We start from the raw sequence: 21,783 nt of genomic DNA on the forward strand, positions 1-21,783 counted from the left end.
ATGAACTGTGCTCTACAAATACACTTGCCTTGCCTGAACTTAAAGGTACTGCACCGGCCTTCTATGTTTACAAAAGATTTAAAGGGATTGTGTGGGTAAAACAGTTAATCAATAATTAAATAACTTGATAATTCCGCTCAATTAAAACCTCAAAAAGTAACATTTATTGTGAGACAGAGCAGCATCACAATTCCAAGCCTAAATAAAGGCGTGGGGGACGGTTTAATACACCCAGGTGAACTTGAACGCACTGATCACGTGGCCCTCCATGCTGTACGTCAATAAAGTTTGGACACTTGTAACAAACGGGATGTGCGGATGGGTCTGTGAGAGCTGGAAACACTGTAGGCAACAGCTGAGAGATACTTAACCCAACTACCTGACCCGCTTTCACGGTTTGATTCAGGTAGAACAGCTTTAATATCACATGACATCAAAATGGAAATTCCGGCAAAACCACTAATCACATGTCTGCAGAACTGAAAGCAAATCTCAAATTACTACTCTCCCAGAAATAGGTGCAGGAGTAGCCGAATTATTGCTATTTATTATAGGCCTATCTATGTGCAGGACCTTTAATAATGTGTGGGCAGCTGTTTTCCCAACTGTGTGTTTTATTTTTTGCTTGACATCCAGCTAAAGTTGTGATTTAGCCGCAAAACAACAACATTTCATACCTTATTGATTGATGTATCTGTCCAATAGTCTGGTCGGTTTGTGTTAATCGGCAATCGATGTCTTTTGACTTGTTGTTTTAGCGTCTGGGTCGATTGCTTGTACCTCGTGACTCCACCCCTGCCCATGTTTAGCCACCTCTCACACGCGCTTTGGGTACATTTCGGAGAGGTTTAGCTCCTTGAAACGGCAGTCTGTTGCTACATATATTTACTCAGGGCTGATATGGCTGTGTGGCTATGAAACACAGGGGCCATGGCGGCTCGTCTTCGGGAAACCGCCTCTTCTCTGCGGCTCCGTGTCGGTTTGTTGTTGTTGGTGCTGTGCGCTCGGAGCTCGGGGAAGCCGCTGGAGGAGGAGAAATGCACCGACAGACAACAGTGGACGACACCTAAAAAGCCTCCCGTGGTTCTCAGTGAGTGATTTTCAAGTCGTCCACCATATTTCACACGAGCTATAGGCTGCTTGAGTGACAACGTCAACTTTTTGGACATTTTTGTTTTGATATTATACATTTGGCCCCAAAAAAATAACTGGATGACGCGCCATGATATAGATATATACTGCTAGTTTACTTAAGCGGAGATAATCTTGGTGGGTGGCTGTGATTGTGTACAGTAGAGACTGGTCATATGACCTGAGCTTTAGCAACATGACTCCGCTGGACTGCTGCCAACTCTCTCAGGAAGTGGGAAAGTTCAATTAGCAGATGGATCTCTCACAAAAACCTATGAAATTCCCTAAGGTGTCGCCTACAGTCTCACGCCCCTATCTGTCTGGCACAATACACACGTACAGCGTCCACAAAACACAAATGACTGATTGTAGAAGTGGTGGATGTTCTGTTTTGTCAAGGAAAAAAAAAAAAAAAAAAACATTAATCCAGAGACTGTTGTTGTCAGCTCCATCTTTTATGTTTCCTGTAGATCTGAGTGGTTTTCAAGTTCAGTGGTTCAAGTTCAGTAACATTTACTGTTTACTGTGTTTTGTTTAAAAAGAAATACAAATTAGATTAGATATCACCCTGTCATAGACAAATGTTAGTGTCAACCCTTCAGAATAGTGACCCAATCCTCCCCTTGGACTAAGATCATTGCAATAATCAAAATTATTATTATTCTAAAAGAGAAGAGGCGCTCACTGGATCACCGCATAGTAGAAGAGTAAACTTACAAATCAGGTGCTCTTCAAACTCGTGGGGCAAAGCATATTTTAAGCGAAAAGAGGATGAGCTGAGGCACTCTGAATTTGCAGAAAAAAGGGTCTATTAAAAGGGTCTATTTACTGTTTCAACTCAACAGAGTCTTCATCAGGGTAAGTAACATCACAAGTGTGTGAGCCCCATTTAAAACAGGGGGGTCTCACATGACCACAAACACGTGACGTATAAAATACCATAGACATTTTTTCAATAAGAAACTACCCATAGATACAGAAAAAGAAACATATTATTCTGTTTCTATTGAATTTGAAAGCGTAATGATTTAGGGATATCTACTTATTGTTCTGGATAGTGTGCATACTTGATATCTTGGCAAAATGTTGAAAGCTTTGGCAGCAAAATGTCTTATGTGACCCAACCCACCCTTTTTTGCTTGTTTTTCTCCCAGTAACAAAGTATATTTATCATGTTTTCAGTACCCGGTGACCTTGGGAATCAGTTGGAGGCCAAGCTGAACAAAACCACTGTCGTTCATTATATCTGCTACAAGAAGACAGACTTCTTTACTCTGTGGCTCAACCTTGAGCAGCTGGCGCCAGTGATCATCGACTGCTGGATTGACAACATGAGGTACTTTCCTTCCTTGAATGTGCTCTAATTTGCACTTCAGGGCCTCCATTAAACAGTCAAAAAATGCTCAGATACAATGCTATTGTTATACATTACTTTGGTGATTTGGTAACCTTTTGACATGACCTGCAAGGAGGTTAAATAAACAAAAATCTGTATTCTACAATTACATTTCCAATCAGAACTATGTGCAGTATTTCGAAGGCCCTGTGCCTATTTTTAGAGGGAGCGTTTTAGATTTTACATTGATATTTATGGTTCAAATTCCTTCAGTAATTTTATTCCACTAGAAAAAACAAATAAACATCAGGGATTTTAAGATTAGTGAGGTATTAATGGCTTGATGGTAGCTGTTTAAGTTTAGGTTCCACTGAAATAAAATCAAATATATTATGTAATTTCTGTAACTCGTATCCACATTTCAGTTTCATCATTTTGTAGAAGTGGTACATACATTCTTACTGTAAAGAGGAAGTATGACTGAAAATGTTTGCATTTTATCGTTCCATATAAGGGAATATGATGTTTTGTTTTTATATTTTCTAGGCTAATCTACGACAGAACCACTCACACCAGCTTGTCCCCTCCTGGAGTTGAAATTCGTGTCCCTGGCTTTGGACAGACATACCCACTGGAGTATCTCGACCCGAGTAAACGCAGTGTTGGTGAGTAAAGTCTGAGAAATAAGTATTGTCGTTTAATTAAATTAGTGATGTAAATCATGTGTTTTTTCTTCCTCGTTTCCAGGCATGTATTTTTTTAATATTGTGCAGCAGCTTGTGGAGTGGGGTTACACCAGAGATGACGATATCAAAGGAGCACCTTATGATTGGAGGAAAGCTCCCAGTAAGCAGTTGGACTACATTTTGCTTGTGTTTTGAGAATCAATGCATTACTGAAACCACTTGGGGAATTAATTACCAAGTCTCTGTGTGCACCTGGTTTTGTCTGCTCTGAGCAGAAACTGACCCTAGAAACTCTCTCTTCCCTGTTTGTAGATGAGAATAAAGCGTATTTTCTGCAGCTGCAGAAGATGATTGAAGAGATGGCGGAGAAGGCTTGTGAACCTGTGGTTCTGATAGCTCACAGTATGGGCAACATGTATACCTTATATTTCCTCAATCAGCAGCCACAGGCTTGGAAAGATAGGTACATCAAGGCCTTTATTTCTCTGGGAGCTCCATGGGCTGGAGTGGCCAAGACCCTACGTGTGGTCACATCTGGTAAGAAACCAGAGAAAAGCTCTTCAGATTCTTCTTTATACAGAATATCCTTATCTCATTGTAGTTTGTCATTATGTAATCTAATGTGAAATATATGATACTATTAATTGCACTTCAAAAACAAATTAAAACACTTCAGTAACTCATTTGAGTTTGCTCATTATCAGTTTTGCAGAAGTCTAACACTTATGTCTACGTTTAACATTACAGTTTTCTAAAGCAATCCTGCAGATGACTCAACAGCATTTCACAAAAACACAATGTCACTGGGCAGTGCACATTACCTAATGCAGAACAGCGAAAGACTTGACACATAACCTTTGAGTAATCCGTTAGTTCAGTGCCTTTTTATACCAATTCACTTTTCAAAAAAAAAATCTAGGCATATTCAGTGCTTTTAGTTAAAACATAATTAAATTACCTTAAGACATCAACACATTTGCTGTCCTCTCCGCTTTGTGTCTGGTGCTTTATTGTACAGTTTTTTTTAATCCCTTTAGTTACATATATTGCACTACCAGAAAACAAACCGCTCACTGAAGTCTTATTACTAAAAATGTATATATCAAAAAGTAAACAAACATATGTTTATGCATTCGCTTTCAGTTGTCTGTCTGTTCAACTAGATCTTCAAATCTAATAATTCTAATGAGAAAATAATGGAATTATTATAAATGAGGTTGATATGATGTATTATATTATTTTCTTTTATTACAGGTGATAACAATCGTATCCCAGTCATCAGCCCTCTGAAAATTCGCTTCCAGCAGCGCACAGCGGTGTCCACTAACTGGCTCCTCCCATACGCTCACGCGTGGCCTCAAAACAAGGTCTGTGCACAGTCTTTTTGCTTAAATCTGCAGTGTATTGATATTATATTATTGTTTATAATCAATAATGTAAACATGTTAACACAATACATATATATTGTCACACTGTACACAACGACAGTGGGCACCTGCAGGAGCTGGGATCCACTATCGCCCCCTGAATTACTATATATTGTTTCCCCCCCATAAAACTTAAAATACGGCTTAGGCAGTGATACTTTAAAGCTTATGATTTGAAATCTAAATTTCAGAGGGTACCTCTTGTTGTTTACCTAACAAAACTCTTTTGTTGATGTTAGGTTCTGATCCAGACACCGAGCTTCAACTACACAGTCATGGACTACCAACAATGGTACAAGGACATAGGCTTTGAGGACGGCTGGATGATGCGACAGGACACAGAATCATTGGTCTCTGATCTGACCCCTCCTGGTGTGGAAACTCACTGTCTGTATGGCACCGGCATCCCAACTCCTGAGGGTTTCCAGTATTCAAACAAGTTTCCTGATGTGGAGCCTACTGTAGTGACAGGGGATGGAGATGGAACAGTGAACCTGATCAGTGCTCTCCAGTGTAAAAAATGGGTGGGCAAACAGAAATATAATGTTACTTTAAAGGAACTTCCATCTAACGAACATGTTGCTATGTTAGCAAATCTTACCACTGTGGATTATATCAAGAAAGTTCTTTTCTCTCCCTGATTCAAACAGAACCATACGATGCAGTTTAGTCCTCTCTTAACTGCTACAAAACCTTACTTTCTGGGGAAAGACAGGGTGTGGAACCAGAGTTTTAATTACATTTTATTATTATAGCTTAAATTAAAAGTTAATGTCTAATTGTTTACAATTAAACATATAAAAATATATATTTTTAATTCAACACAAGTGTTTTAAGTAGGAGGGAGTTAGTGATCAAATCATTTTTACTGTTGCCAAAGTTTCCCTTTGTATAAGTGCCACTTTTATAAACAATAAAGGTATTAAGGGTTTACTTTTAAAGCAAGAAAAATATTCATGTGTAATTCTACATTTTTGTCTAGTACTTTTGTAATGTCACTTTTATTTTGTATATGGAGCCAAGCCAGTTATTTATGTAAAAAACAATCTTTATCAGTCACTCATGATCTATTATTTCATAGTTAAGTGACTACAGTAATGTCTCTTTTTCTTTTTACCAGCTCTGGGACGTTATGCTGTAATCGTGAATGTAAATGCACCGCATGTTTTCTTGTATTCTCAAGATTACTTATTAGTATTTAAATGCAACGTTTTATATCTGACATCAACAATATTATGTAATTTCCCTCTGCTTATTAACTGTGAAATGATAAACTTGGCTAAATTTAGCTGTGTGAGGTTTAATTTTTTTATTTGACCAATATTTCAAGTCCAAACGATATTCTAAATCTCTCAGTTCAGCAGAGAAACGTCATATGGAGAAAACATGTACAAAATGCTTCACAAGAAAATTAGCTGGAAAGTAATTAAATAAACCACTGAAAACAAAGTATAGACACTGACATTACGGGGGTCATTTACCGAGCATTTGCTCATGTGCAGGTGCAAATGTGGATCAGCATTTACACATCTGATTTGGAGCCATAATTCTGTAATACACGCCGTTTCAAATGGTATATTAGGGGCAACCCACTCACAAAAGGCTGTATTCTATTTTCCAGCTTGCACAAACTATTTAGCAACTGTCTTGATAAATGCTGTTTCAGTGTTTGAAATACTATTTTGTTGTCAATGGAGTATTAAGTATTTATGTATTTCCTTGATTTCCAATTTCTAAACTTGAAACCCTTTTTATCTCATGAGTTTCTGGGGTGTGGACATATTAAACAGTGCCTGAATGTTTGTCATTAAACTTTTGTGAGATTAAATATTAGATGCTGTTGTATGTATGTTGCATCATGTCCAAATGAGTTCATATTACTTTGATTATATCCTCTTTGTATTTAAGGGCCAAACAAAACCAGTTACATTTTTGTAATGACTGACCATTGTGAAATACTTGTTACATCATGCTGTTCATCCTTTTTATTGAGAATCAACACAGTTGTTAGAAACTTCTGATATTGTGGAAAAATCAGGGTTTTCCTGTATTCTTTCATGATTTATTATGTTGTGCTGCTTGTCATTGTAAGCTGAATTAAAGTCTCCCCTCACAAATTAGGTTTTCAGATCAATAAACACGATCACATTGAGTTTAAAATAAAGGAGAATAACATAACTTTATTTAATTTGTAAGAAAATAAGTATAAACAAGCTTTTAGGATTCAAATGGAAAGCTAAAAACTTTATTTCCTGTCCGGCATCGAAGCGCAGCACAATTCACACTCAGGGTAAAAGGCCCGTCTTCCTGGCTGTCCATGATGCTCTAAAGAATTAACAGTAGAGTGACCAGATGTTCTTCAACATAGAGGGGTATATTATCATTTAAAAATGATTTTATTAAATGAATTTATGAAATATTGCCACTATGTCAATACCTGAAGCTCTTTCAGGCAGCTGTTCATCTGTACTGTCAAGTCTCCAATACACCAGGCCAAACTCACATGGAAAGAAGGATCCTTGAATACATTAACAAGAACATTACTAAGATTAAAAATAGAGAGTGATATGAATAATACAATACAATATAATAATAATTCACCTTATAAAAAGTCTCCAATCTAAAATCAGTCATCGTTTTGTCCACTTCTTTGATCATGTCCAATAGTTGAGTATGTCCAGTAGAGACTTCTGCAGCAAGAAAGGTTCTTCGAATAAAAAATGATCACATTATTTTCATAGTTTGCAGTAACAATTAGTGAAATGTGAAAGTGTCACATACCTTGTCTTCTCTGCATTACAATACACTTTTAACCTCCTGGCTGAGCATATAAACCTGATAAAATACAATCTGTCAATATCAAAGTTTATACAGTATCTATTTACACAGTAAGATAAGATAATCTTTCTCCTTAAAGTGATGTTGATGCATAAATAGATATTACTCTCACCTTCTGCAGTGTGCCAGGCCCGCCTTGAGGTTCTGTGTGAATGGTTGAATCCAGTGATGCCTCAACACTACTGTCTGTGAGAGACTGAGGTGAAACTCTTCCTGTGGCATCAAATCTATGTCATGCTTTTTTGCTACCGATACAATCTCTTCAAGAATGTCAGTGAATTCCTCCACAGGGTCATCTGTGTGAGATCAATAAAGGCTTATCTTATCTATTGACCCGGAAATACTTATGCAATAATTAAGAAGATATTAACATGAGGTCTAATAGGTCTTACAAGGTACATAAACATAGGTAGCCCAATTTCCCCGTTCATGTTTAAAAGAGCGGATGCGTCCACCATGTAGAGAGTTGTCTTCAGTCTGTGGGTCCAGGTCATCTGGGAACATGTTCAGGACACTATGAGGAAGAGGCAACCTGCTGGGGAGACATGAGGCCATTAAAACAGCTATAACGATCATATAAATGTAAAAATAAAAAGGGAAACTTGATAATTCTGGTGTACAATAACATGATATTTGAATAGAACTTAGTTGACTTTTATATTTTTCATTGCAAATCCAACATGACGTTACAAAGATACTCATTAGTCAGAAAAACTCACCTATTTTTTTTGGGCAGTTCGACTTTAGATTTCTTTTTAGCTGGACATTCATCTTCAGCATCTCTCTGGCTGTCTGATGAGCCCTCCTCCTCCTCTGAGCTGCTACTGTAGACCACCAACATGGCTACACTACTGTACAATGAAAAAAGACGCTAAAATAATTACATAAAATAAAACAACAACAAAATTGCAGCGTAAAATAAATTGATGGACACAAGACGTACCCCTGTCACAGTGTACATAATAGATCCATGACCATAGAAATAAAAAGGCGATCCACGAGCGCTGTAAACAAACGGAAGTGGAGAATAGTGTCCCCGTGAAACAGTGAAAGTAGCAACTTAGTTCCACAAAATAGTGAATTGGTATAAAAAAAAAAAAAACACTTCTGCGTTATCGTGTGGTTTTAAGATTTCTCGTTATATTATTTCGATAAAATGGCACATTATTTACTTTGAATAATTATTTGCAACTGTTATTGAAATTGATTCCCCCAATAAATTATATAGATTATTGTTTCAAATGAAATACAGTGAAGATGTATTCAAAATTATTGGTTATTTAGACGGCGTTTGGCGCACGTGCGAATAGATTCCTGTTTGTGAACGGTTTGTGTTCCTTTACCTGCGCGCGGAGGCAGTTGCTACTCGGCTCTGCAACTGGATGCTAGCGAGCTAACCATTAAAGAGCTCACCAAGAGGATACCCGAGTTCTCAAACGACGCTCGGATCCTCTGCAGAGACCATAGTCATACACCCTAGATGGCCAATAGCTATAATGATCAAAACATGTGAATTCAAGGTCTGTGTAGCTGCAGTGCTTGGACAACGGAACATCGCATCATTGTCGTACCTGTTTTGCGAATGCGATACGGGGGGATCCCGACAGCGCAAACTGGAGAGGCACTAGGATCTAGGTCTGAACCACTAAAGTAAAATTTGCGGGTATTTTCCTCATACATGTCATTTTAATTTGTTAGCCCGAGCTGCTGTTTCAAGTCGTGTAAGGCTTAGAGACATCATTCCCGTGCATTTCTGTGTATGTTTCTGGTTGTGTTAGCAAGAAGCTATCATAGCATAGTTGGCTAACGTAATGGCTAACATATCGTGTTAACAATGCGATATAAAACCTAAAGGTGCGCTGCCAGAAGCCGCTGTACGCCTTCAGGGACTCTGAAACTATTCTAACCTTTCCGTCTATTTTACTTATTGCGGACCCCCGTGTTATCACGTCCACAATCTATTAGCGTTATTAGAAAACGCCCTCTTTTATGCCTCTGTGTATGCTAAGAATGTACCTGCAAGCCTTGTGACACGTGATTAAAATACTTGTTTCTTTAAAAATGTATGCATTTTCTTCTATTGCAAGTAATGTTTGTACCACTGTTGCTTTCAGGCGTCATTGATGTTGCATTACAAGTTGGAGTTACATTGTGTGACATTGCTGACCATCAGAGCAAGTTTTTACAATCTGCTGAAATGGAGTAAGTTTTGTCTTATTCTTTGTATCGTAATCAAACACACTTGCACCTAATCTACTCTTTATTCTTCTTAGTTGGGCTTCGTCTTCTGCCAAGCTGAATCCGTACAGTCGAAACCGTATGGCAGAAGCCTGGCAGCAACATGCAGTTGCTCCACCTCAGGTTGTTCACACCATACCTCCTGGAGCAGAAAACTCCTTGGGCTGTGCTGTCTATGGTATAGTTCTTCAACAAGAAGCTTCACCTTTACAGCAGCCGCAGCACAGCCAGCACAATAGCCAGCATAACGGCCAACACGGTCAACAGATCAACGGGGAACAGCAGCATGGACGACACGGGCAGCAGCGACCGCAGCAGCAGAGGCCGCATACTGCCCAGCCACAGCGCTCCTCTCTACAGGTGGAAGCAGGAAACAAGTGTGGGGCATGTGGCCATGACATCTCTCACCTCTCCAATCCTCATGAGCATCAGTGCGTAGTGACACAGGATCGATCCTTCCAGTGTACGCAGTGCTTGAAAATCTTTCATCAAGCAACTGACTTGCTTGAGCATCAGTGTGTCCAGGTAGAACAGAAACCTTTTGTCTGCGGTGTGTGTAAAATGGGTTTTTCTTTACTGACGTCTTTAGCCCAGCATCACTCTTCTCATAACAGCAACAACCCCATGAAATGCTCAATTTGTGAGAAAACGTATAGACCAAGTTCCTCTGACAGTGCTACACCGTCAACTTCCAAAAAAGGATCCCATCATTCTAGTCGCGATTGTACAGCCAGGAGCAGCTCCTCAATTCTGCCTTTCCCCTCGGCCCGGGACAGACCATACAAGTGCTCTGTGTGCCAGAAGGGTTTTAAGCATTTGTCTGAATTGACACGACATGAAAGGGTTCACACGGGAGAAAAACCCTTTAAGTGTGATATATGTGACAAAGCATTCAGTCAGTCGTCACATCTGCAACATCACCAGCGCACCCACAGCAATGAGAGGCCATTTAAATGTGCCGTTTGTGAAAAGAGCTTCAAGCATCGCTCCCATCTGGTCCGTCATATGTATGTGCACTCTGGAGAACACTTGTTTAAATGCAACTTATGTGAGCTGCACTTCAAGGAATCTTCAGAGCTTCTGCACCACCCCTGCCACCCACAGGGGTCACGGCCTTTTCGTTGTGCGACTTGTGGCAAAGGGTTCAAACGTCCGTCTGATCTACGGCAGCACGAGCGCACTCACTCCGAGGAACGGCCTTTCCATTGTGATGAGTGTCAGATGAGCTTTAAGCAGCAGTATGCGCTGGTGCGTCATAGGCGCTCGCATCAAGATCCCACAGATCGACCGTTCAAATGTAACCTGTGTGACAAGTGCTTTATGCAGCCCTCTCACCTGCTCTATCATCAGCATGTCCATGGTATGGATAACCTGTTCAAGTGTGGCTCATGTCAGAAAGAGTTCAGCCAGTCTGGGGATCTGCTCAGACACAAGTGCGGGGAGTCCCCCAGCAGCCCCCCAGACAAACCATACAAGTGTGATGTTTGTGGCAAAAGCTACAAGAAGAGCTCCACATTACAGCGGCATCAGAACTCTCATTGCCAGGAGAAGCCACTAAAATGTTCTCTCTGTGATCGCCGCTTCCAATCTTCGTCAGACTTTGTGCAGCACCGCTGTGACCCTTCGCGGGAGAAGCCGCTGAAGTGTCCCGACTGTGACAAACGCTTTAAATACTCGTCCGACATGAACAGACATCGTAGAGTGCACACTGGGGAGAAACCCTTCAAGTGTGACCACTGCAACAAGACTTTCAAGCAGCGCGAGCACCTCATTAAACACCAGGTCACTCACTCTCGAGAGGGGCAGTTCAAGTGTGTTTGGTGTGGGGAGCGCTTCAGCGACATCAACTCATTGCAAGATCATACCGTGCAGCACACAGCAGACGGAGGTGGTTATCCTGTATCCCAGTGCCTGTGAGCTTAGAGGGATCAGAGGTGCAGACGACTTGTACAGTTTCATGTATTTAGGTCTGTAATAAATTAAGCCTAGTGTTCCTTGTACATACTTTTACATTATATTTGTCTCTTCATTCTCTTTGTATGATCTACTCCTGTGCTGGTTTACCACATCTGAGCTCAGTTCATTCACTGCTTTGATTTTCTGCTGGTGCTGCCATAAGGTATGTCTTTGTGTCATAAAATCAGTTTTACTGTTTTGTAACCATCATATTTCATCATCCACATATCTCTACAAAACCCTGTTTCTCTTAATTTGTTTTTAGATATTTTTAGATATGAAGAATGGCTGTAAATGTCACTTTTATAGTCATTTACTCAATACCATGTTCTATCTTTTCTGTCTGAGAAATCCCCACATAGTGTACTGTATTTTGTCTGTTCATATCAAACTTGGTCAATGACTGCAGATCTTAACTGAAGATTTAACTTTACACTATAAAACCTCAGCTACAGTCAAACACGTGTAAAACCTAAATACTACAATTACTTTGGGGCAAAAGTTGATGATTTTACACATTTAACATGATCAAGCTTCTACCAGTTTTGTGCAATTTATATTACCTGAACATAATATAGTTGATCTTCAATAAAGGTTCTTGCGTCTTCTTCTGGACTGTGTACTTGAAGTGAACGTTTCGCCTCTCATCCAAAAGGCTTCGTCATTGCACTAAAGTTCCAGCTCAGCCTGCAGCTCCAATAAGCTGGAACTTCAGTGAGCTGACGAAACCTTTTGGAAGAGAGGAGAAACGTTCGACACTTAAACTGCAGAGTACAGAAGGTGACTCAAGAACCGCCACTGAAGATGAAAAACTCCTGTACGACTGAGAGCCTACACAGACATAGTATTGTTGCAAAAAAAAAAAATTCTAACTGAGGTCAATTTGTTGCATCTTTTTTGTTTTCCTGCCTTTTGCTTTTCTGTTATTCTAAGCTCTTTCTCTGTTGAGTGTAATGCAGAAATTCACTGACCGTTACTGGTCTGAAGTGAAAGGTTAAACAAATGTGTTATTTGACAGAATAATTTAACAAAGGGACGTTTGAAAGATTGTTACATGTATTTATCTTTTTTCTTCAAGTGATTGGAATTAACCCTATGAGGATGATAATTAAATTTAGATATATTTAAATATTTGCTGCCTGTTGGCTTAAAGCGTACCTGCAGTATTTTACATGTGTTAAATAGAAAAGATGGATTAGAACCTTGGCCAAAACATTTTTATCCATCACATGTTTTATTCAAGTTCATCTGAAGTGGATGGTGAATCACTAATTCGTACAGTAATTTCTATTGTGGTTATGCACGAGTCATAGTGTTTTTGCAGTGAGTGGCAAAACTGTTAATTGATTTTGAGTGGCACTGTTATGGAAATGTTTGACTTTGCCACTCATTTGCCACTCTGGAGTGTTCAGGGTTCTGTTTAGCATCAGAACCCGATGCGCATACACCCTCTATCAGCTGCATATTAATCATGTTTATTATGTTGAAGTTTGTTTACGTTTATATTTATGCTGAACCATGCTGAGGTTGTAGTTAAACTAACAAGTTTTTACTCCAAGAAGTACATTTAATTATGTTACACAAATGTTGGTATGTGTAAATTCCAAGATGGTTTTGTGCCATGACCTCACTTTTGTCTTGGTATTACTGAGAGTATAACTGTATAAGCACATATAACTTTGCTCAGTGAAAATTCCTCTTGTTTGACACCACTTGTCTCCACCCCCCTCTGCCATTATCACAGTGTCTGCATGCCTTTTGTGTTTGTTCTTGTGCTTATTTCTAAGAAACTGATGTGTGTCCATTTAGTTTTTGTATTTTATTTTATTTTTTATTGTATTGATAATTTAGAATAGGGGAGAGAAAGAAATGCATTGAAAGTCTGCAGAAGGTGTATCCGACATTATCCGTTTTATGTAGCATTTACTTATGGCATTGAAAAATAAACCTTTTGTATAATGTAACTAATGTCAGACATTGTATTTTGTACGATATCACAACACTCTTTGTAACTTTCATTTAATAGAGTTCGGGAATGCTTTGTCATATCGCTAAGCATTATGGGATTAGCAGACTTAACTAATGGAGATCTTAAAAGTTAAAATACTGGAGTTATTGTTCACATTAAAACACTTGAACACCACAGTGTGTTAGATGTATTTACCAGCAGTAACTCAGCAGCTAACGGAGTTGTTCCACAGCTTTTTTCTCCACTTTTTATACTGTTTTTTGCTAATGTTAGTCAATGGAAATGTATGCTAACAGCTGCAAAGATGGCGGATCTCCATGGTAACTGGAATTTCCCGAACTCTATACACTGTTGCCGATTCTTATTGTGCATGTGGATCCTTTTCAAGGTAAAAGACCTGTTTTAGGCTCTGAAGCAAAAAGCCTCTCGACGCTGTAATTGATTGTCACCGCGAGGGGGCGCTATGTTGCAGTTGTGAGGTGCAGACGGTCCGTCTCTCAGGCGGGCGGCTGATTTCTTCCGGGGGCTCTCGCTCCCGTTCTATCGTAATTCGCTTCCCTTCCCCTAAGCTTTCGACCGGGGAGGTCTGCACTACAGAACCCCCTGAATACGGGCCCCTTTTGCGGTGACTGTCTCAGGCCCGCGTGGCTCTGTTCTGCCCGCTCGGCCGGTCGCACATGAAGCGGGATTTGCCGATGTTGTTGCACGGCGCCGCGCGCTCTCCGTCGGTGCGACATCTCCGCGCTCAAGTAGCATCGTTGGCTAACATTAGCTAACAACATCGATCTCTCGGCTACTCCACCCCCTCTACGCTGCTCGACCCCCGCTTCCATCATTTACATCAACACTTTATTGATAGCTAACAGGGGACCACTGAGGCTCTCTTGTGCACTTGTTTAGGAACACATTTTAATACATTTTGACGTTTTGCATACTGGGCTCCGGAGTTTCAACGCAAACCCTCCTTTCTTCTTCCTTCGTGGCCTTCTTAGGGGTCTGTAGTTTCTCTACCTCGGCGCCTGCATTTCCCAGCCCCAGTGTACAGCTTCAACCAGTTTTAATTAAAGCATCACTGGACTTTCCCACTACGAGGATCTTCTCTGCGGGGACACCAGCGGCCTTTCTTATTTTGGATTCTCTCCCAACCACCTCAATACTTTGAGCCAGAGCTGACAGAAGGAGGCTACTTTTATTTCTTATCCGTCGTACATCACCCAGACCTGTCATTCGTTAGTCTTTCCAGCTTGTGCCCACTGTGTGAAAGACCCCCCTGAACGCCCGCTGCGCCCCAGGCACTCGCCATGCCGGGTCCTGTGGCCGGTAGTAAGTCCCGTGTTTATGCAGATGTCAATACGCTGAAAAGCCGGGAGTACTGGGACTACGAGGCCCACGTCCCTAACTGGAAGTGAGTAGTTTTTTAAATTTACTTTGAGTTTAGCTTTGACTGGAGGCTTTAAACGTGCGTAAATAAACGTAAATGATATGATTATCAGTGTGTCTAAAATGCAATAATGCCTGTCAGACTTCACAGTTTCTTTGTACTTTCCATATTGTGCCACTAGATGGGGGGGTGTCATCTGCTCTTACTCTTACAGAGCATCTATGAATATTACTTACATTTGTAGAAATTATGTTTATCTTGAACGTAAAAAATAATCTAACAGTATCAAGGACAGACATGTCAAACTTCACCAGAACATACCATACCTGACTTTGCTGTGGGCTGTTTAAAAGCTCTATCCGTCTAATCATTTTAGTAATGCTTCTCTTCACTTGATGTGTTGATTAAAATTAAGCCCTCGCTTAAATCTTTAAACGCCTAACACAAACAGCGTGATCACAGTTTGCACAAATGTAGCTACAATCATTTTTGTTACTCAGTCACAATCTATTTTCCTCCGCTCTTTGTCCCTATAGCAACCAGGAAGACTACCAGCTGGTTCGAAAGCTGGGGAGAGGGAAGTACAGTGAAGTGTTTGAGGCCATAAACATCACAAACAATGAGAAAGTGGTGGTCAAAATTTTAAAGGTTTGTCATTTTTTATTCCAATGCATTAGATCTTCAGTTAGTGGGTGTATAACACCAGGTGTACTACAGCCTGTAGTGTCAGTGTGTGATGCCGTTGTAAACAGTACATTTAATAGACAGATTTGTTTTTTTCCCAACGCCGTTTATTAGTTGATAATGCATGAGGTTAGTTTTTGCCACAGTGTTGCTCATGCTGTAGACATGCCACTTTGCCGAGCTGTTAGACAAAGGCAGTGTCAAATTACCTGTCAGGCATGTTGATAACGTAACCTTGGCCCTCCCAAAGGCCGAAGTGTTAGCTGAGATTGACAGGTGGATGCTGCAGCAGCCGAATCAGCAGCTTCTTCATGAGCAGACAGCTCAGGGCCTCCCCTCAGATTCTGATGTTTTTATATATATATATATATATTTTACTCCCTCTGGAAAGCATTGTCATCTGATATCTGTGTGTTGTTCTACAACAGCCAGTAAAAAAGAAGAAAATTAAACGAGAGATTAAGATCTTGGAAAACCTGAGAGGGGGAACCAACATCATTCGTCTTGTGGATACAGTAAAAGACCCAGTGGTGAGTTTCCTATCAAAGTGCTGAAGCTGTTCTGTTCAAATTGGGGCTTATTAAGAGATCTTGAGATTTGTTTGTTTTGCTGGTTTATTTGGTCAGGACAGTGCATGTTTATGAACACACACAGGACTCACATACTGTATGTAAAAATGCCACGCTGGCTTGTCACACAAACGCGCTCTCGTTCATCCTAGCCTATTGTACATGTTTTTACTGGTAGCAGGAACACTTGAAGGAAATCTGCAATACAGAGAAAAAGAAACATAATCCTGCTTTTTAAAAAGTTATATTTTTTGAAGGAAATCTCAAAAGTGCTTTTGTTCTGTATTTGTTTTTCTGTTGGTGTTCATTGTTGTACACTTTCAATCAGGGTTTCCTTGCAGAATGTGATCAAAGCTTATGGATATCAAAGAAAAGCAAAAGTCAGTTGCATGTTTTGTCAGTTTGGGATATTTATATGGTTTTGTTACATGGTCATCTTAAATAGTCTTTTAGGTCGGGTATTTGGCATTATCATCAAACTAAGGTTACCAAACATGCTCACTTTAATGTAGTTAATGAACATTTTAATCTATTAATTTTATTCACCCTTAATGAATTTGGGACAAATCCCGACATGTTTAAACTGGGGTGCCTGAAGTATTATGAATCATCTTCACGTGTCAGATGATCTGCACATTGTTTTACCCAGCTCAGTCCTAGTCTACATTTGCTTCTTACGCGTGACTTTATTTGGACAAACCAAATGATTGAGCTGTGGGGGCGTTAAAGCAGACTGAAATAGACTCAGCTGGTGGATTTTGACCCTGCTTGTGTGCTATTTTTTTTGTTGTACAATGTGGGCTTTCCTTGAGCTTCATATTTTTTGCTCAGAATATTTTTAGCGCCTCCTCTGCACACCGAGCTGTGGTGGAAACAGTCTGCGTGTTAGAGACCGGAAAGCAGAAAAAAAAAATAAGTCCAGCAGCAGAATTATATCTAGGCCATAGATCTTCTTGTCTTGCATTCATGTACCATCACGTTATTTTAATTAAGATGCATTGCTTTTGCTGCAGGAGTTTTAAAATCAACTGTGTTTTGTATTGATTGCCTCAAAATCATATTAAAACAAAAATTCTGTCAATTGCGGGGACTAATCTTTAATGAACTACATCTTGATTTGAACTCTGTGTTTCTGTGGTGGCTGTACAGTCCAGAACCCCTGCCCTCGTCTTCGAATGCATCAACAACACAGACTTCAAGGTACAAAAGCATTTCCTCCGTGCTTGCATGCTAGCTCTGCTCATGTGGGCCAGGTGTTTCCTAGTAATCATTCTGTTGGGCAAGAATTGATGAGGCTAGAGGAATAAACATTGTTTTCAAAGCGTGGACCGTGATGCATTCGTTATTCCCACAGGAGCTGTACCAGAAGTTGACAGATTATGATATTCGTTTCTACATGTATGAACTACTGAAGGTGAGACTGCGCCGTCGGCATTGAATCTCTTTTTTTTTTTTTTTATGTAATCTCAATCAACGTTCTTTATAGCTTTTATAAAATGAACCTTTAATGTGTGGAAGGTTGAAAAAAAAGGTTTAAACAGATATTACAGATATTGCTGATGTTTTTTTTATATGCACTCCATTATAATTCTTGCCAGAGTTAAAGATTGCATCTTTGTCTTCTCTAACAATCAGTCTGTTTACGTTTGTAAGGCTCTGGACTACTGTCACAGCATGGGAATCATGCATCGTGACGTCAAACCCCATAATGTGATGATCGACCACCAGTTGAGAAAGGTGAGCAGTTTACTCCATCTGGGCTTATTTTCTACTCTGACGTTTCCTTCATGACTTCACTGCTTTTAATTAGCTCATAAGGAGTTATAAATGCCGCCTCGTGATATCAGATAACCAGCAGAGGGCAGCAGATAATTATTTACACTTTGATTTATTCATTCACACTACTATTCATTCTACTACTGTGGCCAAATCAGGCCCATTCAGTCATCACTAACCCCATACCACATTCACACAGGTGGCCAAGATCTGTTTGCCCAAATTGTTTAACCTCAAAAACCATATGTTTTATTTATTGAACAGAACACAGATCCCGTGTGGAAGGTGAATGGTATTTTATGTTTGCATTAATGTGTTTTTTCATAGCTAAGACTAATAGACTGGGGTTTAGCGGAGTTTTACCACCCATCCCAAGAATACAATGTCAGAGTTGCCTCAAGATACTTCAAAGGCCCTGAGCTTCTGGTGGACTATCAGGTAATACGTTATTGTAGACAAATGCATGATTTTCTTGCTCAAATATGTAACTGTTACCCTTTATGCATAACGTTTGTTTTGTTTTTTACTTTTGTGTTGCAGATGTATGACTACAGTTTAGACATGTGGAGTCTGGGCTGTATGTTGGCCAGTATGATCTTTCAGAAAGAACCGTTCTTCCATGGACAAGATAATTATGATCAGGTATTACCCAACGTGCGATGAAGAAATGTATTAGATGTACGTTTGGCCTCTAAAACAGTTAAAAACAGCAATATGGCAAATCAATTTTAAAGTGATAGTGTGTAAGTTTGCAAAGTGAGGAGAGATAGAGTGAAATTTTAAAGTAAACCATCAAATTTCTCCCCTCTAACCAGAAAGCACTTCTTAGTTTGCAAAATGAGGAGAGCAGGAACAGAATTTTCCTCCTGATTTGACCTGACAGGCTGGTTCACTGGAAAAGCTCGTCTCATTGGTTAATGCGGGAGGATTCTAGACTCTGATTAGTTGCTGAGATCCGGGAAGGAGGGGCTTGACTTTACTTTGTACATTTAGACACCCTGACTATCACTTTAATACATACTATCTAGTGCAATGCTCTCCAGCTATTGGGTAAATGGGTACCATTTACCATTGCCTGGGAATGGTTCGATAAAAAAGTAGCTACCTGTGCATTGATTGAATGAGGGAGGATCCACAATCAAGCAAATTCAACATACCATACAGCAGAAATAAACATAACTTTGTGATCAGCTGCTGTATTCCGTGAGAATAGCTCAGATAACAAGAAGGGCTTGGCAATTTGACTGTTAAACATCTAGCATTAGTTAAAGCCATTGCATGATTTTTTGATCAAATGTTTTCCTGCAGCTTGATCTATAGCCTGACAGACCTGTTTGTCATCCCCACAGTTGTCTAGACCTGTTTTTTTAATAACGGTGGTAAAGATTCAGCCTTTTGTGTCAGCTGCAATATAGAATTGTTAGTTCTGAATAGTGAAAGATGTGCTCTAGATTAACATTGCATTCATTTATTCATTCATAGCTGGTGCGTATTGCCAAAGTGCTAGGAACAGATGAACTCTTTGGCTACTTACGAAAATACCACATCGAACTGGACCCACGCTTCAAGGACCTGCTTGGACAGTGAGTGACATTCTGAGTTCAGATTACATTATAATTTCATCTTTGATATTCAGATTTATTGGTGCAACAATAGAAAACCAAGAAGCATCTTTTTTTCTTTTGTAGACAGAGCAGGAAGCGGTGGGAACAGTTTGTGCAGACAGAGAACCAGCACTTGGTCAGTCCCGAGGCTCTGGATCTGCTCGACAAGCTGCTACGATATGACCATCAACAAAGACTGACCGCCACAGAGGCCATGGAGCACCCCTACTTCTGTAAGAGCTTTTTAAAACTAGAATAACAACATATATGTGAGTATTTTGATTCAAGCTGCCTTTATGGTTGTTTGTTTACAGACCCAGTGGTAAAGGAGCAGTCTCTGTCAAACTCCGAAAACAACATTGTTTCCAGTGGCAACACTACAGCGCGATGAAACACAAGTAGGGCTTTAACTGTGTTTCCTAACTTTTTAACACACAAATAAAAGGCACATTTATACATTATCAAATATTCAGATATTTCACATTTTTAATTTATGGAACTCGATTGTGATTTTAAGATTTCACAAAAATTGCCCCAAAGTGTGATTGAACTATGTTGAAGAAAACTAAATGTTGATCTACAATAATTTACCAAATCTACAATAAATATGGCCAGCAGTGGATTAAAGATGTGATGCATTCACTTTCCTTTATAATATACACATGGTACTTTGCAATATGAGGTATTTCACCCCTCTCAGTGGTGCCTTGGCAACCTGTAAGGACCTAGAGTCACCCAGCTGTAGTATTGTTGGGTTGTATCTACAAATGTGAAACTTGACTTCTGCCTGCAATTATTTTCCTCTTTGAGATTAGCAGTGTCTCACACAAATAAATGTATACTTCAAGGAGAGCAGTCCATCAATAACTCGCTGTCAACCACATAACCTAGAAATCGTATCTCTCTGATGTAGTATCATAGTATTGCTAATATTGTCGAAACAATGGCATTTGCTGGTTTTAATCCAAATCTCCTTTGTTTGTTTTTTTGCAGAAGAGGACAAGAAGTTCGTCCGTTACCTCAAGTTTGTACCCGGTCGTGACAGTAACTTTGACAAGTGTACAGTGACAATGGAACAAAAGGATACACACTTCTTCACACACCTCAGTCTAAGCACAGACATGTGAACACGCCCTCCTTCTCTGTATCCGTCTGTGATTGGCTTGTCCTGGTTCCCTGTCCACAAGTCTGACCAATGAGCTCGAAGCTGCCCCCTTTACCAACCTCTTCTTCTCCGATCGTTTATTCCAGCTCCAGTCTCTCGTAGGTCAACAAGGACTTTTAAAGACTGTACTTCTTTCCTGGTCTCTCTGGTCGCCTTGGTTTGCATCAGCATGGACAATGAACAGGAGTGTGCACCTATAGCCCCTCCTCAAACAGACACACTGATGTCTTAGCACTACTCCAGTTCAGAAAGTGGCATGGTGGACTCTCTAGATAGAATGACAATGATAATAATATTAATGAAAATAAATGATTTTTATTTAGATGAAATTGTGTCAAGAGTCAGTTCATTCACAATATCTTTTTTACTGGTTGTACAAAAAAAAAAAACCTTAAATCTCACATTGCATGAAGGACAAAACAAATGTCATTCCTATATTTGAAAAGGCAACCCCATTGTTGCTCTCTGGTTGTTATTGTGTGTGGGCGAGCCGCTAAAGTATCGGCTTCAGAGCGCTACAGAAACCAGAGCTTTGTTTTCCTGTTCTACAACCTGACTCCTCACTCACAAGCATATAGGCCTTTTACATCCTGGCCATGAATCATTGAGCAGAGCCAACTTGTCTGACCAACACTAGTTACAGTTGGGCCACAGGTCCAGGAGTGTCAAAGCAAAGCTGAGCTGGACTTTCCACATTGAATGTCCTGTTCTCAAACTCGCACGTGCCGGCTTTAATTAGAGCCTTTTGTCATTTAGTGTAGATACAGCTTTGATTCAGTAGCTGGGTTTCTGTTGGGGCAGAAACCCCCACAGTGGGGCATTACAAAGAATTAAAAGTCATTACATGTATTGTGTCAAAATTAAGGCCATAAAAGCAATCCAACTGTCTGGCATTAAATACATTTTTGGGTGACAAAAATGGCACAGCTCAATTATTAATACATAAGTTTGTTGAAAATTGGCCCAAAAGTTGCTGCTTGTGTCCAATTTGCTTTTGAATATCAAACTCTATATGCCCTGGGC

General features: G+C 39.9%; 4 protein-coding genes across 4 annotated transcripts; 3 read left to right on the plus strand and 1 right to left on the minus strand.

The window, feature by feature from the left end:
- The first annotated feature begins 911 nt into the window (after window positions 1-911).
- Window positions 912-6,492, plus strand: pla2g15 (phospholipase A2, group XV). The gene is made up of 7 exons (XM_079567724.1): window positions 912-1,090; window positions 2,314-2,467; window positions 3,014-3,132; window positions 3,215-3,313; window positions 3,466-3,690; window positions 4,408-4,520; window positions 4,820-6,492. Exons 1-7 carry the CDS (start codon window positions 931-933, stop codon window positions 5,219-5,221), a joined length of 1,272 nt encoding a protein of 423 aa, XP_079423850.1. The 5' UTR covers window positions 912-930; the 3' UTR covers window positions 5,222-6,492.
- A 265-nt stretch (window positions 6,493-6,757) lies between these two features.
- usb1 (U6 snRNA biogenesis 1) lies at window positions 6,758-8,885 on the minus strand. Its single transcript, XM_079567284.1, has 9 exons — window positions 8,762-8,885; window positions 8,362-8,422; window positions 8,138-8,269; window positions 7,811-7,953; window positions 7,531-7,714; window positions 7,362-7,415; window positions 7,182-7,287; window positions 7,018-7,098; window positions 6,758-6,905 (listed from the first exon to the last, which is right to left on the minus strand). The coding sequence occupies exons 3-9, from the start codon at window positions 8,257-8,259 to the stop codon at window positions 6,798-6,800; spliced, it is 798 nt and encodes a 265-aa protein (XP_079423410.1). The 5' UTR covers window positions 8,260-8,269; window positions 8,362-8,422; window positions 8,762-8,885; the 3' UTR covers window positions 6,758-6,797.
- A 32-nt stretch (window positions 8,886-8,917) lies between these two features.
- Window positions 8,918-11,962, plus strand: znf319b (zinc finger protein 319b). Its single transcript, XM_079567283.1, has 3 exons — window positions 8,918-9,053; window positions 9,533-9,620; window positions 9,692-11,962. Exons 2-3 carry the CDS (start codon window positions 9,616-9,618, stop codon window positions 11,571-11,573), a joined length of 1,887 nt encoding a protein of 628 aa, XP_079423409.1. The 5' UTR covers window positions 8,918-9,053; window positions 9,533-9,615; the 3' UTR covers window positions 11,574-11,962.
- Window positions 11,963-14,857: 2,895 nt separating this feature from the next.
- csnk2a2b (casein kinase 2, alpha prime polypeptide b) lies at window positions 14,858-21,077 on the plus strand. The gene is made up of 12 exons (XM_079568041.1): window positions 14,858-14,986; window positions 15,499-15,610; window positions 16,075-16,176; window positions 17,365-17,415; window positions 17,570-17,629; window positions 17,869-17,952; window positions 18,319-18,429; window positions 18,532-18,633; window positions 19,474-19,574; window positions 19,680-19,828; window positions 19,910-19,993; window positions 20,589-21,077. The coding sequence occupies exons 1-11, from the start codon at window positions 14,883-14,885 to the stop codon at window positions 19,984-19,986; spliced, it is 1,053 nt and encodes a 350-aa protein (XP_079424167.1). The 5' UTR covers window positions 14,858-14,882; the 3' UTR covers window positions 19,987-19,993; window positions 20,589-21,077.
- The last annotated feature ends 706 nt before the right edge of the window (window positions 21,078-21,783 follow it).

The sequence above is a fragment of the Gobius niger genome (genome assembly GCF_951799975.1).
Source record: "Gobius niger genome assembly, chromosome: 12".
Taxonomy (NCBI): domain Eukaryota; kingdom Metazoa; phylum Chordata; class Actinopteri; order Gobiiformes; family Gobiidae; genus Gobius; species Gobius niger.